This window comes from Abrus precatorius, unplaced genomic scaffold, assembly GCF_003935025.1.
Source record: "Abrus precatorius isolate BTA unplaced genomic scaffold, Abrus_2018 Scaffold9, whole genome shotgun sequence".
NCBI lineage: Eukaryota > Viridiplantae > Streptophyta > Magnoliopsida > Fabales > Fabaceae > Abrus > Abrus precatorius.
This window is the reverse complement of record NW_020874439.1, coordinates 13,520,420-13,536,619: the sequence shown is the minus strand read 5'-3', so window position 1 is coordinate 13,536,619 and position 16,200 is coordinate 13,520,420. Positions and strand designations below refer to the sequence as shown.

The following is a 16,200-nucleotide window of genomic DNA, read 5'->3' as shown; positions in this document are numbered from 1 at the left end:
AATGGAAAGATGACTAGCCTTAATGGACAAGCAAAGTGTATATGAGAGCAAAGCTGAGTTCAGATCAACACTATATCTTAACCCTTGTCTTGAGTAGAAATGACAAAAGAAAAAAATAAGAGAAAAGTATAAGTTGAATGACCCAAAAATTGGAGCTTTAAATGTGTATACAACAATAAATTCTTGAAAGAATAAAGAAAAGGCATGAAAACTGTATCTACAAGATAAAATACCAATAATGTCATTTTTTGTTTTGTTCTCAATTTTTATACAACCTACATCAACCGTTGGCAACATACTCCTTCATAGAATTTTACAAAAACAATTTCCCTCTCATTTAGTTGCCTCCATATTATTTGTCACACAATTTTTAGAAATATTCATAGAAACATTTAGTATTTTCTTAGCAAAAAATAAATATTCAAAGTGTAACATGAGAGTACTTAAGCGAAAAAATTAAAAAAAAAGAAAGATAATTCAACTGTGGAGCTTTAGGAAAAGAAACGTTTAAACCTACTTAAGATAATTCAACTAATGATCTTTAGCATAAAATCCACAATTTCCCATCTATTGTTAGCATTACATTAATTACCCCTAATATTATAATTAGGAGAGAATCTTAAAAGTCAATTTAAATTGGTGTAACTAATAAGAACTTAGCAAAAAAAATAGTAAGCTTTATCAAGTTTATAAGTATTTTCGGAAGCGAGCCTTTATAAAAGATAAGGTGTACAAATTAAATATTTACTCATACGAAAAATTTATTTCATTATATATATTTTTTTAATAAATACTCATTAAAAAGTTGAACAACTAGTGAAAACAAAAATGACATAGATATGATTGTGTCAACTTTTTTTTTTTTTATCAATTTTCACTCTTTTTTTTTCTCATTTTTACCTTCCTACTTTGATTCATCAAGCATCTAGTCACTAGCAATAATAAAAAAAATAATCTGAAAAATATTTGCAACGACACAAAAAATTAACAGCTATTGAAGGTTCTTAAACATGAATTATATCTAGTTCTTATGCACCAATGTTTGGATATTTTCCCTGCTGTTAATTATTTTTCAATCACCCAACCAACATACTAATGATATTACTAGAGAGTGGAAGAGGATGAGAGAAAATCATATGTTTGGAAGAACTATAAACCATATCAAAACCAAGACTTCTCAATGATTAATTAGTAAAATATAAATTGTTACCTACTAAGGCGTATGTGCTCCTCTGAAGACTAGAGAACGACGCAATACTAGCTAGCCAAGACGATTCCCAGAGAAAGTTGCATAGTATAATATTTTTATTTCCACTCTAATCAGGAATCACATATTTGAGCAGCAACAAAAAGAAAAAGAGAAATAATATGTAGATAGATAGACTATACTGGCTGAACAAGAGGATCTAATGTTACACCAAATGTGACATCACTTATTATCAACCTATAACATTTATGATGATATAATTAATTGACAAAAATTGTCAATTTAGACAAAACTTGAACGTGTATAGAGAAATGCGTAAAACCCTACCACAAAAGCATCAACGCAAGCCCATTCACCAACCATGTTTTTTCAGAAAATCTTTAGTTCGCTTCCTCGTGCGGGTGAAGACAATAACTATACAAGCCAAGATCCATGGAGGGAAGTTCACACCAGAAAAGTTTAATTTCTTCATCCATTCTGGAGTATCCCTCGAAATTAGTGTTATCATAAGGGTTATTACAGCAACGCCAATCAAGATCTTGGTCACTGGTTTAACTAGTGAGTCCTGTAAAAGAAAACTTTCAGCTAATGACAATATTACATGAACTACATATATGCTTTTATTATGATTACATGAACAGCTCATCATAATCAGATATTTAACATGATAATGGTGGTCACATCGGTAGTATTTCAACTTAAAAAGAAGTGTAGAAACGTATCTACACCACTTGTAAAAGAAAATACATAATACATATGTAAAATCCTTGATCAGTGAGGCAGATTTTATAATTTGATCATAATTTTTTCTAGGCATTACACGATGCTTGAGGGCTGAAACCCAGAGTCTTGTTGCACGGAAAGAAAACGCTGTTACAAAATTCAGTTAATGAAAAGCATGATAAATATGATCTAGAGAGAATGGACAAACCAAATTTTACCATAACATTAATAAAAATTATCAATCTAAAGCACTATGAACCTCATAAAAGATTCAATTTTATAACTACAAATATATGATATCACAAATATTTTAGCGTATCCAATTGAAGAAAGCCTTTAAGAGGGAGCAATAGGCTAAAACACAAGTAAAGCAGTAACCCAATCCCTGGACCCTAAGGCATAATCCCCATTCATCCGGTCCTACTCCACCCCACCAGTCCAGCTACAACTCAGGCAACACCAAATGCCCACACTCCTAACTGTATAGTGCCTGCTCCCCTGACCCACCAGGTCAAGCAGCTTGAACATGTAGTGGCAAGGTTAGATACGTATAGGTCAGTCATAAGTGCACAATAGTTATAAGTATAACAGAGAAGCAATGACAATCACGAATTAGGGACTGTTCTGTTACACAACCCAGCAATCAAACACCCCCTACAAACACCAAACAAACTTCAGAGGATGATTTCAGCTCTCTAAACTGCATTATTCTCAGCGTGCCACTAACAGAGTGTTGGGAGTGTCTTTTATAGGTAGGCACATTCCCCGTTGTGGATTGTCAACCTTTGGATACTCCAGCATCATACAGCTGGTGGTCAACCACTCTCCCAGAAAGAGAACAGAACTATTCCATACAAGAAACATTTTGTCACCATGACCTCTCATAAATGAAGTAACTTTAAGCTCTCAGATTATTACAGAAGCACCCGTGGCTAACACATAGGGACCATTGCCAATTATGCCTCTGGTAACACAGCCTGTGCAATTCATATATAAACGATTACGGTGCTTCAACTTTCTTCTCTATACTCCAATTAACCATGCCAAGAGACCGAAAATTTCTACAAAGTGCTGCCCTCCTTAAAGTAAAGACTAAAACATTTTGGACAATTGTCAGACAACAATGTTTGAATTCTTCTTACTGTGGCAGCCAATTTAACTGAACACCATTGAAATTACTCCCAGCAGTCAAATATATTGGGGTTTCTTTACGCCCACAAACTTTTCTTGAAAGTTTTAACAGAATCCACTCAATATTCACAAATTAATTGAACGTTCTTTACTTATCCATAAAATTAGATTAAAAATTAATACCTACATAGTACACAAAAACCTTTTAGCTAGACTAAACTAGACCACACAGAGCGTTCTTTTCTTCCTATTTTAAAAAGCAATTTAACTAAAATCATTAAATTTCCTGGCTTTCCATCATAATCATTAGTAGACACACAAAATCTCAAATCCCCCTTTTCATTCAGATCCCGTCTCCTAAAACCCACTATTCTAAAACACTTACAGGCTGCACCCATCCAGAGTTCCAGACCCAATATCGAAACAACAAAATCTCAAACCACATTCCCCGTTCTCCCCAATTTTTTCTTTCTCAGAGAACTCATGAAAACACCTACAACCAACTAAACCGAAACAACCCAGTTGAAAACAAAAAAGATCAACGAAAACATAAAAAAGAAAAAAAAATGTTAACAAGTTCCCAGTGGAATCAAATCAAAATAAAAACTATTAAAATACATTTACTACTGATAAGAACAGGAGAAACACAACAACAAAGCTAACCGTTGCAGTTGAAGAATCCAAATTCTTATAAATCCCACACTAGAATTTTATACTTTCAAAGTGTCTCTCAAGTTCCATACCGTGCAATTGGGTCCTAACATCTATATTAAATATTTGAACTATTATTATTTTGTCCAGCGCCCTTTGGTTCAAAGAAAGAGTGGAAGAAAAATTTTGCCGGAATAAATCGGACATATTGTTTAATTTCATGGAAAAAGAAAATTAAATAAATAAATTTACAATAATAAATACTTTAAACACCTAAGCAAAACTATTTTCGAGAGGAGCTAAAATTCATTAACAAGAGATTCCAATTCCTCTTCTCAAAAAATTTAAATCAAACACGAAACATTTATAAACATGTCTCACCAAACAAATACTAGATTCAGCTAATTAAGAAAAATAAAACAGAAAAAGGAGAAAACAACGAACCTTAGGTTCTCCATCAACGTAAACGACAGCACCATCCCTATAGGTCAAGAGGGATCTTCCGTTTCGAGGGTTGAAGCGGACCGGAACGCCACGAGCACCGGCTTGAGGGTTGAACGCGTAAATGGACTTGAGAGCGTGTTTTTCGAGGATGTCTCGCACTTCCAATTGATCTTGTTCCCAACCACCCAACGCTGATTTGAACGCCGTAACGGGTCCCTTTCCCTGACGGTACAGGTGGATCTCCACCTCAGGCACCTTCGTTCGCACGTGCCTCCTCTCGCTCGGGTTGTGGGTCCCATCACCCGTCGCCTCCATTTCCTCGATTTCTCCCACTGCGCTCGCTTTTTCCTCCTCCATGCTTTGCCGCCTGATGCTGTGGGACTGATGTTAATTATATATATATATATATGTTTCGTTATTGGAATTTTACGTATAATTAACTAGTTTCTTAGAGTACAGATATTTTACATATAATTTAATAATTAAAAATAAAATTTTATAAATATGAAACATTAAAATATATTATCAAAAATTAAAAACGTAAATCGTAAAAATTAATTTTATATAATTATGAAACTATTCAAAGCGTAAATAAAATTTTATAAATATAAAAATAGGTATTTATTAAAATCTAAAAGATCAACTGGGAATTTATTACGTGCAATACACCGGATATGTTTATAAAATTATAAAATCTTAAATTAAAATTAATTTAATTGATAAATAATTGTTTTATTAAATTTAATTTAGTGTGAAAGTTAATTATACATATGATAACACATAAAACACGTGATTTTTTTTAATAAATAATACTAATAATACTATGACTTCTTAAAAATCATATTTTTTATTTAAGTCATATACTTTGTTATTTACTAACTCTATTTTGTTTCTTTATCTATGTTTGGATTTTTGCTGGCAGAAAATTATTATATTACTGTATAAATATAATAAAACAGAAAAAAAAATTCATCAACTAAAATGATAAAGAGGGATAAATAATGCTGTCCATTATTAAAATTTATTTTGCATTCCACTCCATTAAGCAAAAAATAAGAAAATATAGTAAGGATTGTAACAATTTCATAGAAATACTTAGATAGCATCTTAATGTATATGCCTTAATGATAAAGATAGAAGTCATTTAAGTTATTGAGAGTTAATAGGCAAAGAAATAAAGGATGAAGATTATAACGCTTAAAAAAGGTACCAAGTAAATTACTAACAATGAAAAAAGAAAAGAAACAAACGGAAATTAAAGAAAGGAAAAAATCAACCTGAAGAAAAGAAGAAACAAGTTATGTAATGTCAACGCATAAATCATTTTTATTTAATTGTTATAACTATTTGTTCATAATTTATATTCGATATTGTAATACTTAATACATCATTCTTGTGTACTTATTATGTTCATTTGAAAGTTGATGATTGAAGTTATATTAAAGGGATGATTTCATATAAAGTATGATTGAAAATTTGTTACAGTTCAAACCTATTAAAAACAAAAAGAGGCATTTTATTATCATCAAGATTTTATCTCACATTTTCTCTGAGGATTCTTCCATTTGAAATAAATAAAGATGTATAAACGTAAATATAAAATGAATGAAGTTTCTATTGTTGAATGGCTTGGGAGGACTATAAATATTACTTATCTATCCTTATCAAGTTTTCAAATCAATGACAAAATAAATGTTTTTCAAAATTTTATGGCAAATATTAATAATATGTAAAAAAAAATTTAAAAAAATTTATGTGTTGCCTTGTTTAATTCAATAACTTCATAACTAAATAAATAAATAAATATATATATATATATATATATATATATATATGTGAAAGAAACTTAAGTTTTGTCCTAACAAATTAATAAATATAGATTAAGTTCAATTTAATGTGATAGCAAACTAATTTATTTCAATTTTTATAAAATTTTCAAAATTTGTAGTCATAATTATTTTTATTATTAAATTTTCATGTTAAGCCTATCTTTTATCCAACTATTCGACCTACTTTAAATAATACAAAATTATAATCACAATGTTATAATTACAAGAACTTATCATTAGAAACATCAAAATTTAGAAAAGTATTTGATACATAAAAGTAGATATAGAAATGGGTAGGGTATGAGTAGGATACTATAGTACCCATTCTCATATCTGCATAGGTATGAACATTAATTCTCATATCCATACTTTTTAGGCATCTGCATACTCATCTTGTATCTATTATCTGCGTTTGTTTGAGAAAAAAATATTTATAAAAAAAATATGTTTATATAACTTCACATAAGAAGTATAACAATACAAAAATTTAATAAGTTGTTGCCGAATAAGGTACAAACATAGATAAAAAATTAAATATTCAAAGATCACAAGTGCTAAATATATCTTAATACAATAATTTTCTAAACTAAAATTCTTGAAAACAATAAGCGAAACCAAACACACAAGTTATTTGTCGGCAATGACCCTATCTTGTGTGAGATTAAATTGATTGGGAACATCAGAGTGACAACGAAATAAATCTGCACAATAGGTGGCGCGCCTTTCTTGTGAGATCAGTTAGTGATATCTTGTAACGGCATTGACAATTAACTCTAACGAATAATGTTTCATAATTGTTAAGTCTTAATGAGAAGTTCAACTACTAAACGATAACAAAAAGTGAATATATAAAAAAAATTTAACTTCTAAATTTGAAATTATAAGAAAAATAACGGATTTAATTAAAATAATATAATATATCATACTAGTATTTTTAACTCATGCACTATACGAAAGTATTTTGTCAAAAATATAAATTTTTTGAAAATTATTTTAATGAATTAAATATTTATAATGTATATAAATTTTAAAAGAAAAATTTAAATAAAAGATAAATGGTCACAATAAAATTTTATAATAAAGAAATATATGTGTATATAAAAAATTATACTTTTTTATTTGAAAAAAATATTAACAAAGAAGAATTAAGAATATTTTTTTTATATTTTATATCTTTTCAAAAACTTCTTTCAACGTAAATAAATGGTAAAAATAATATTATTTAGATTCAATAGATTATATTTGTACTTGTAATGCACATGTTGTATAGAAAAATATTATTTTAAATTAAAATATAAAAAATAAAATTTAAATATTATCGATAAATAATAAGTTTATGGTAATAGTAGGTGATTGTAAAATTTATAAAATATTTACAATATATTTATTATTTATCATTCACTTTATAATTAAAATATCAATATGATTTTATTTACAAAAATATTTGTGTGAAAAATATTTTATATGTATGTCATATATAAATAATATTTTTTTTAAAAGTCAATCTCATATCAACCGTGTAATAATTAAATTATATTTGTCAAATTAAACGATATAAAATAGTAATAAATTTTTTTATTAAAAATATAAGTCAAAATAAATTTTTTGGTTTACTTTATTATTAAAACTATTTTTATATTAATCTTATATAATTTCACATAAGTAGTATAATAATACAAAAATTCAATATATATATATATATATATATATATATATATATATGCGGGTATAGGGCGGAGTGGATACTTATATACCTATATCAGCACTCATACCATTAAAATTTACGGTATTTACACATACCTGTACCTATGTAGTAAGTAAATATTCTACCCATTGTGAGTAAATTCTACATGTACCCGTCAGGTACTTTACCCATTACTATTCTAACATAAAAGTAGCATTTTTGTTTATCTTTCATTGTTGAAAATTTTGCTTTGTACAGCTTAGTTTTCGAATATGTTAACTTACATTTTGATCATTTTCTCAGAAAAATTTAAGTAAAATCAGGGTACAATATAAACAAAATTAACATATTTGAAACCCAAATTTCACATGACACTTTCAAATATCAATTAGTTTCTTAAAGGACCAAAACGTTAATAATGTAATACATTTGAGAACTAAATTGTTAAAACAAAATAAAGATTAAATAAATAATATATCACAATTAGGAACTCATTTGTATTCCACACTAAAATACATGAACATGCTTGTTATCATACTCTCTTTATCTAAAGCTTAATATATACTTCTTCATGTGTATGCCTATAACAATGGGCAGCAGAGTATATTTAATGAGTGAAAGAATTACTAAAGTCAAGATGATTGATCTCTAAAATATATTATTTTATAAATTTTTTTATGTATGAAAATAAATTAAAACATATAAATTTTACATCATTATCTCGTATGAAGAGTTGGCTAAGTGTTTTAAATTAAACATACATTCAATGCATTTGTTATTGTAAGATGATGTATATGAACTAATAATCTATATAAAATAAATGGGTTAACTCCTATTTTACTCCCTAAAATATGCAATGTGACTAAAGTTAGTATTTAAAATTGCATATTTGAAAATCTAGTCCTCGAAATTAACATACATTTCAATTTAGTCTTTGACATTAGTAGACATTAAATATAGGTAACAAATTGTTATTTATCATATTAAGTGACTTGTAAATATCTATGTGGACTTCAAATAATGTTTTGTAGTTTCTTCACATGAGGTAAGCTTTTTATTCTTGAAACATCACGTTGTATTCTAAATTCTTCTCACACTGTGTAAGTTCCTTCCTTCTTCCTTCAAAACTATTCGTCTTCTTTACATATGGCCAGTGCTAGAAATGTGTCTCATTTCTCCAGAAGTAATAACAAAAGAAGTCATCTAACTAGTTCTTATGTTTGTTCGAAGAGATCTTATTCCAAAAGATGGTACTGTGGCTTAACTGTTGTTGTGAAAAAGTCAAAAACTAGTACAAATCTAAGTAGAAAGGGACAAGGTGAGGTTAATGACTTTTGATGAACTAATTTACTAAGAATAAAATTGTAAGATAATGAAAGTTGTATAATATTTTTTCAGGTTATTGGTTATTATGAACACTTTTGTTGGGTTGATGATGCAATAAAAGCAGACAATATCTATAATACCCTAAAATTTTATTAATTCTAATTAGTTAAAAATTATCAATCTAATTAAAATAGAATTAGACATTACATGAAAAATTATAACAAATAAGCATTTTCTTCAATATTTTTAATTCTTTGTGTTGCATCTCATTGGATTCAACAAAAACATCTTCTTCACTTTACCATAGCCTAATACATGGCAAAAATTATTTTAATTGAAAACATTTCATCATTTCTAGCAGGTCAAATTTCAACTTTTTCTTCTTCGTACTTTATCTTCCATCATCTTGTTCAACAAACTTATTTCCATGATGGATGTGATTTGTAACAAAGTTCATTCTACACACAAAGTAATTAACAAATAAATAAATACAGATTTTTAAAAATCTAATACATCACGTGAAAACTAATCACAGTTTAAAAACCTAAAAATCCTAAGAGGACCACAATTAACCTATATAATAAACACAAATTGTGACTTTTTTAAATATAAATATTTAATCACACATATTAAAAAACAATAAAGTGAAAGACAAAAGTGAAATAAGGGACCTCTGTACATACCTTTCTCAAAGCAAGCAAAGAAATACGACAAAAATGGATGAAAACATAAGTAGTTGTTGTCCCATACAAAGTAAGTTGATGAAAATGAAATTTGAATGTGCAAGAACGACTAAATTCAAAGGGAGAAATCAAAGAAAGTGAGGTTAGGGTATGGTGCAATAGATTAATTACTACATAATAGTTAATTTTTAAGGACGAAAATGAAGCATTACACGACACACAATTATGACATTAATTGGAGTCTAAATGTCACTTAAAGTCTTGTTACTTATTTTTAGTGTCTCTTAACTTCATGGACTAAACTGACTAACGATTATTAATTCTAAGGACTAACATTTCAAAATCATTATTATCATCATTGAATTCATCTCCAACTTAGCTCAAGACTTCATTTGTATTCAACTCTAAGTCCAATAAATCATAAATTTCTAAACCATCTGTACTAGATGAACTTTTATTATTCATAATCCATTCATCATTAGATGAAAGATCATCAAGATTAGACTTCATACATTTTCTAGATTTTTTTTTCTTGGCCAATTTTGAGTTATACATCACCTAAACAACATCATTCATAGTTTTTTGTTTCAAATGGTTTCTTCTTTTTGTGTGGACCTAAAATATATATAAATGCAATTAATTAATAGTAAGTACAAGTAATAGGTAAAAAAATGAAATACCATTTATCATAATTTTAAAATTTTACCAACTCAAAAGCACTCTAGTTATGCTCACATTCAAAGGAACTACATGTCAAACTCAATATACGAATAACAAATCTTTTGAAGCTCTGGATATTCATCCCTATAAGATTCTCACTATTGTGTTGGAGTTTTGATATTAATTTTAAGTACATTTAAGATTGCCTTGCTGCAAAAAAAAAAGTTCTTCTTTGCCTTAAAATCTCGAAGTTAAGCATTAATCTTAGTAATTTCTTTAGCATTTTCTACCATCTTTTTTATATAATATAATTTATGTTTAACTTCAAAATTAACTTTAAAACTAGAACTGTAGTGTAAAATAAGGTTGAGGTAATAGCATGCAATGGCCATGTAGTTGGTTGTCTCATCTTTCATTAATGACATTTCATAAAGGAAGATAACATATAGATGAAAAAATTTAATTAATTTTTAAACAAAGATAAGCAAAGTTTTAAATTACAACTGAAATTAATAATTTATTTACCTTCTTTTACTATCATTGAAGGCCTTTGCTGTCTTCTTTTTAACTCGATCCATTTCCTCATAAATGAACCCATAGCTAATATTTCATCTAAATCAACCAAACATATAACTTTGATTAAAGGATATGCACTTTTTAAGCAAATATCTTTTCAAAAAATTTTATCTATAATCACATATTTAATAAACTTCCCATATGTTGATTTAGCATACCAACAAGTCTTCCATTGATTAGATGTGAACATATTTACTAGTGCTTCCTTATGCTCTTGAAGACATCCTAAAGTAAGGTAAGACATACCAATGCAAGTGATGTTTGGTCTCACACTCTTGTAGTTTATTGTATTATCTATCACAGTTTGGACCACATTATCTTTTAGAACCCCCTCTATAATGTCATCCATCATCTTAAACAACTTGTTAATTGTTTTAGATATATGAAATGAGATGCAACAACTGAAGTAATATATATATATATATATATATAGACACACACACATATATAACAACATGATCTAAAAACTCTTACATTCAATTTAAGTTTTTTATTTAACTTAATTTAACATATTATAATTTATTACTTTATTAACTGTTAGATATAAATTAAATGAAAAGTACAGATCGAGTGTAGAAGTTTTTAGACTTACACTAGTATGACCTATAGAGTTTGGTTGTTCACTAAAAAACTCTATAGTTTTCTTTCTTCTTTTTTTGTTGGTATAGTCATATGTCATTATTGTGCATCTTATTTTCCTCCATTGTTCTTTGTGTGCTTCAATAACTTGTGTGATCAAATTCACATGATGCATCAAATACTTACTCTGATTTCATGATAGGAAGGTGGCTTGAATTGAACACCATATTTTGTAACAGATTCCAACATCTTACGCCTATCTTCTTAAAAATATTCTCACTGCTTCTCAGCTTCAATCCCTTTTCTTTTTTCATCACTTTCACATTTTACTCTTTGAGACTGATATTTGATTTCTTTATTAATTTTTCCTATAATAAGGATACAACTTACTACATTTCTTTCTTTACTTCATTATTAACTAAAGTGCAATCACTCACATCTTTGTGTCTAACCAAATGATGTTTCAAAAGATAAACCTTACCACTTATTAGTTTTTGACAATATTTGTATTGTATTTTTTGTATATCTCTATTCAACATTTCATGCTACCACGTCACATCACTCCTACTTTTAAAAGCATTTTTTTGCATAAAACCTGTAACAACTACACTTATAAAGCTGCCCACTGAACCAATATAAATACTACCAATGTCAAATCAAAACAACTGTACTAGTTTTCGATTGTCTTTTCTTGCTTGTAGGTACACCTTTCACACACTTGCAGACATTTTGAAGGAAGACAAAAGCAACATGGAAATATTGAAACAAAGGCAGAGTAAACAACACAACTAAACTAACTCACTATTCAAAAACTCTCAAATGGTGGTTGCGTCCAAATATAATGGAGAAAAAGGCAATTTAAAGGAGAAAAGGACAAGGAACGAAAAGAATGGACTCATAGTGTCAAGTACGAAAACAAACACAGTCACAAGGTGCATAAAGGTGGTAAGAGAAGTGTCTGAAAAAAAAAAAACTACACTCGAGTAAAAAAATTGGACAATTAAATGGATTCAATCAAATTTTTCAAAAAAATGAGTCGAAAGTGATCACGCTTAAGATCGCACAATCTCACAAGAAAAATCCTGTAATTAGCAACGAATCATAATATTATACAGTCTCACGTGTTTAATCGCAATTTTGACCATCATGATAATAAACATAATGACCCATAAGGAACTTACATACATGCATCATATATATTCGAGGTAATTTTTGTATTGAATTATTCTGTTGTCTTATTCTATTTAAGAATTCAGTAGTTTGGACAGCATACTACTTCCCTCTTATCATTTTTTACTTAACAGTAACTATGAACATGCATTATCGCCCCTCCATAACTTGTAAACTCTTACCGAAACAATCCTTGATGGAACCTAATTTTATATATAAAGTGCTGTTGATATTTATTCGGTGAATTGGTGATATTTTTTATTTTTTTAACTTCAACTAATTAGTCTCCATGCGATAAATATGCCACTCAACAATCTGCAGTACAATTTACATAAAATCTGGGTGAATATCATCTTCGACTCTTTGCTCACTAGTTATGGCCTCTAAGATGCTGTTGTTGCAAGGACCCGAATGGTCCTTAAAGCCCCTCTTCCATGCAAGTTCTAAACTGTCATTGTCCTCGTTTAAGTATTCGTTCCATTTGGAGGCTCCCCTGCTGATTGTTGTTTTGCATTTTTCAGTTCTCTGATTATCTGGCGTCACATAATTATTTTTCTCAGCATTGCTTTCAGTCATTGATGTAATTCTTTGCTGATCTATCATTGGCTCCTCTGCATGAATTTGAATACAGCTAATGTCACTGTCAATAAATCCTTTTATAAAATAAAATTCTTTTCTTATCATATTTTCTGCCCTCCCTTCCATATCTAAGCTATCTGTAGTTTCAAAAGGAAAAAGCATGGATAAAATGTTATTTCATCTGCATTGATATTCGATCCCATTCTTATCCGCTCAACCTCATTCTATTTCAATAATTACATGAGTGGTGATAGATTTAACCAGTGTCCAAATTGGTTTTTTAAGTTGCAAATAACAGTCCAATGCTATATGTTAGTATCATTAAAAGCATATGATTATTTGGCTTTTCTTTTCCCTCAATCTCAAGTAGGGTAGAAGTTCATAATATATTAAATAGGCAATAATTTTCAATTTTTTTCTGCTCTTCAATTAAATGCAATACATAAAATCTGTTTTTTTTTTTTTTTCTTCTATGCTATGAAGTGATTGTCACACAAACAGGTAGAATGAAGGCATATGCACCTTGAGAGTTACGGAAAAGTGGCTTCTTGAAAAGCTTGGCATTCCCTGCAGTTGAATTCTCCTCCAATCTGCGTTTCTTGAGTACTCCTTTCGGCAACTCAGTCACAACCAGAGGCTCGAAATCATTTCCTAATCAATTAAATGCAATCAAATTCATCAAAACCAAGCCTAAACGACCACCCCACAACGAATCAAAAGTTATTAAAATAAATTGTCTCTTAATAGAATCAACTACAGTGAATCAGCATACTAATTTCTTTACCCTTTCTCCCACAAAATGATTTATGATTATGCCAATTAATGAAATTAAAACCTTTTCATGTCCCCTTATCTTTATAACAGTCCATGTGGTCACACACCAGAATTTAACCGTGATGATCACATACTTTAATTATACAATATAGGTTTCAGGCGGAAAACATGTTAATTTTTTAAATTCCTATTTAATTTTTAATCTCTAAATTTGATAAATTCAGTATATCGTGGTAACTTTTTTAAAGGACTAAAAATTAATAAAAACTAATTTTAAATAAATCAGAATAGAAACATATTTAAACATATAGTTTATAAATAATTGATCTTAATATTAACCACCATGGTCTCGTTCTTGTTCCTTGACGGTGTGATGATCCTCTTGGTCGAGGTACGCAGACCAATCGTTCCTCTTCTTTTTCTGGGTGATCTCGTCATCGTAGTGTTCCGGCGCCGGATCTAGGGTTCCGGCGAGTGGCCATTCGCCGTCATCGAGGGATTTGCGGGACATATTGAAGCTCTGGACGAACTTGCGGATGTCCTTGGCCATGAATCCCTGAGCGAAGACTTTTCGAACCGATTGCTTCTCATTGCAGACTGCGCAACTCCATTTGTTGCTGCTCTTCTTCTGCTGCTTCACCTGAACACCGTCGTGCATCAATGGAATCAGAATGTGTTATTGTGTGTGTGTGTGTGTGTGTGTCAGAGAGAGAGAGAGAGAGAGTGCCTGCATGGTAGAGCATTGGCAGCATTGAAGGGCGATGAAGGCAATTGAGGACGAAGACATTGGATGCAAAGGAAGGCCCTGATCTGTGGTGGGGTGTTTGAGACGTGTAAAATTTGGACGGAAAATTGGGAACATTTGTCTTGCCGCCTAATTTTTGAATTTAACCCATTCTCTTTTCTTGTCTCTTGTTATCCTCCCTTTATGTGTTTTCCTTTTGGTCAGGGTGCGGATTGGAGAAATAGCAATATGGAACTACCTCCTTTACTCGTAGGAATGCAAGGTAGGGGGGTATAAACATTAATTCTGTATCCGTACCTGGTATTAGTATCCATACTCGTACATGTTATTTGCAATTATTTTAAAAAATAAATATTTATAAAAAATATATTTATATAATTTCACATAAGTAATATAATAATATAAAAATTTAATACATAGTTGCTAAATAATGTACAGACATAAATAAAAAATAAATATTTAAATATTACAAGTGTTAAATATATTTTAATACAACAATTTTTTAAATTAAAATTTTTAAAAATCATAAGCGAAATTAAACATTTAAATTATTTGTTGGCGATGATCCTATCTTGTGTGAGATTTAATCAAACAACAGGAATAGAACAATGAGGTGACCTCTCGTGTGAAATTACTTGATAACCTCTTTTGGTAGCGTTGATAACTAACTTTAATTAATAATGATTCATGGTTGCTACAATAAGTTTGAATGAGGTAGACATTAAGAACGAAAGTAGGGTTAAGATAGAAAAGTTCAAGTACTAAATGATAACAAGAAGTAAACACATAACACTTATTTTTTTTACTTTTAAATTTAAAATTGTAAGAAAAATAATAGATTTAATTAAAATAATATAAGATAATATATATATATATATATATATATATATATATTAATACTAGTATTTTAACTCATCTTCCACTAATGAATGTAAGAAACCCTAATATTGAAAATTGTGTTGATAATACGTGGTGCTTTGTTTTATAGTTTGTGTTAACATTTGTTATGATGATGTCTTCAATAATAGGTTCATCCCCTCCGATGTTTACTGTGTACTTGTATCATGGAGGACACATTTTGAAAGCACTAACAAAAAAGAAAGGTATTGGCTAACTTATGTTGCAAGGTTAAAATACACAATGTCTAATTGTGATCCTAATGAATGGTCCTGCAAGAAATTACTAAAGTTTTAAAGGGGTTAGGGTACAAAGGTAATGTATAGATCTTCTATCGCATACTTGGAATTCGTCTTGAGGAAGGGTTAGTTAAGGTATATAATGATGAAGGGGCAGTGAAAATTGATGAAACTGTTATGAGTATTATTGCTCAGGAGGTGGAAGTTTATGTTGTGCATTTAGGAGTCAGTTGAACACCATGAACCTTGTCTACCATTAAACATATCCAAATTCATTTCTATCTCATTGAACTTTTTAGCTAA

At 29.3% G+C, this 16,200-nt stretch overlaps 2 protein-coding genes across 2 annotated transcripts; both read right to left on the bottom strand.

Moving 5' to 3' along the window:
- Positions 1 to 1,193: 1,193 nt before the first annotated feature.
- On the bottom strand, positions 1,194 to 4,527 carry LOC113850418. Its single transcript, XM_027480964.1, has 2 exons — positions 4,157 to 4,527; positions 1,194 to 1,772 (listed from the first exon to the last, which is right to left on the bottom strand). The coding sequence occupies exons 1-2, from the start codon at positions 4,511 to 4,513 to the stop codon at positions 1,560 to 1,562; spliced, it is 570 nt and encodes a 189-aa protein (XP_027336765.1). The 5' UTR covers positions 4,514 to 4,527; the 3' UTR covers positions 1,194 to 1,559.
- An 8,463-nt stretch (positions 4,528 to 12,990) lies between these two features.
- On the bottom strand, positions 12,991 to 14,674 carry LOC113850856. Its single transcript, XM_027481381.1, has 3 exons — positions 14,359 to 14,674; positions 13,765 to 13,893; positions 12,991 to 13,274 (listed from the first exon to the last, which is right to left on the bottom strand). The coding sequence occupies exons 1-3, from the start codon at positions 14,672 to 14,674 to the stop codon at positions 12,991 to 12,993; spliced, it is 729 nt and encodes a 242-aa protein (XP_027337182.1).
- Between the last annotated feature and the right edge of the window lie 1,526 nt (positions 14,675 to 16,200).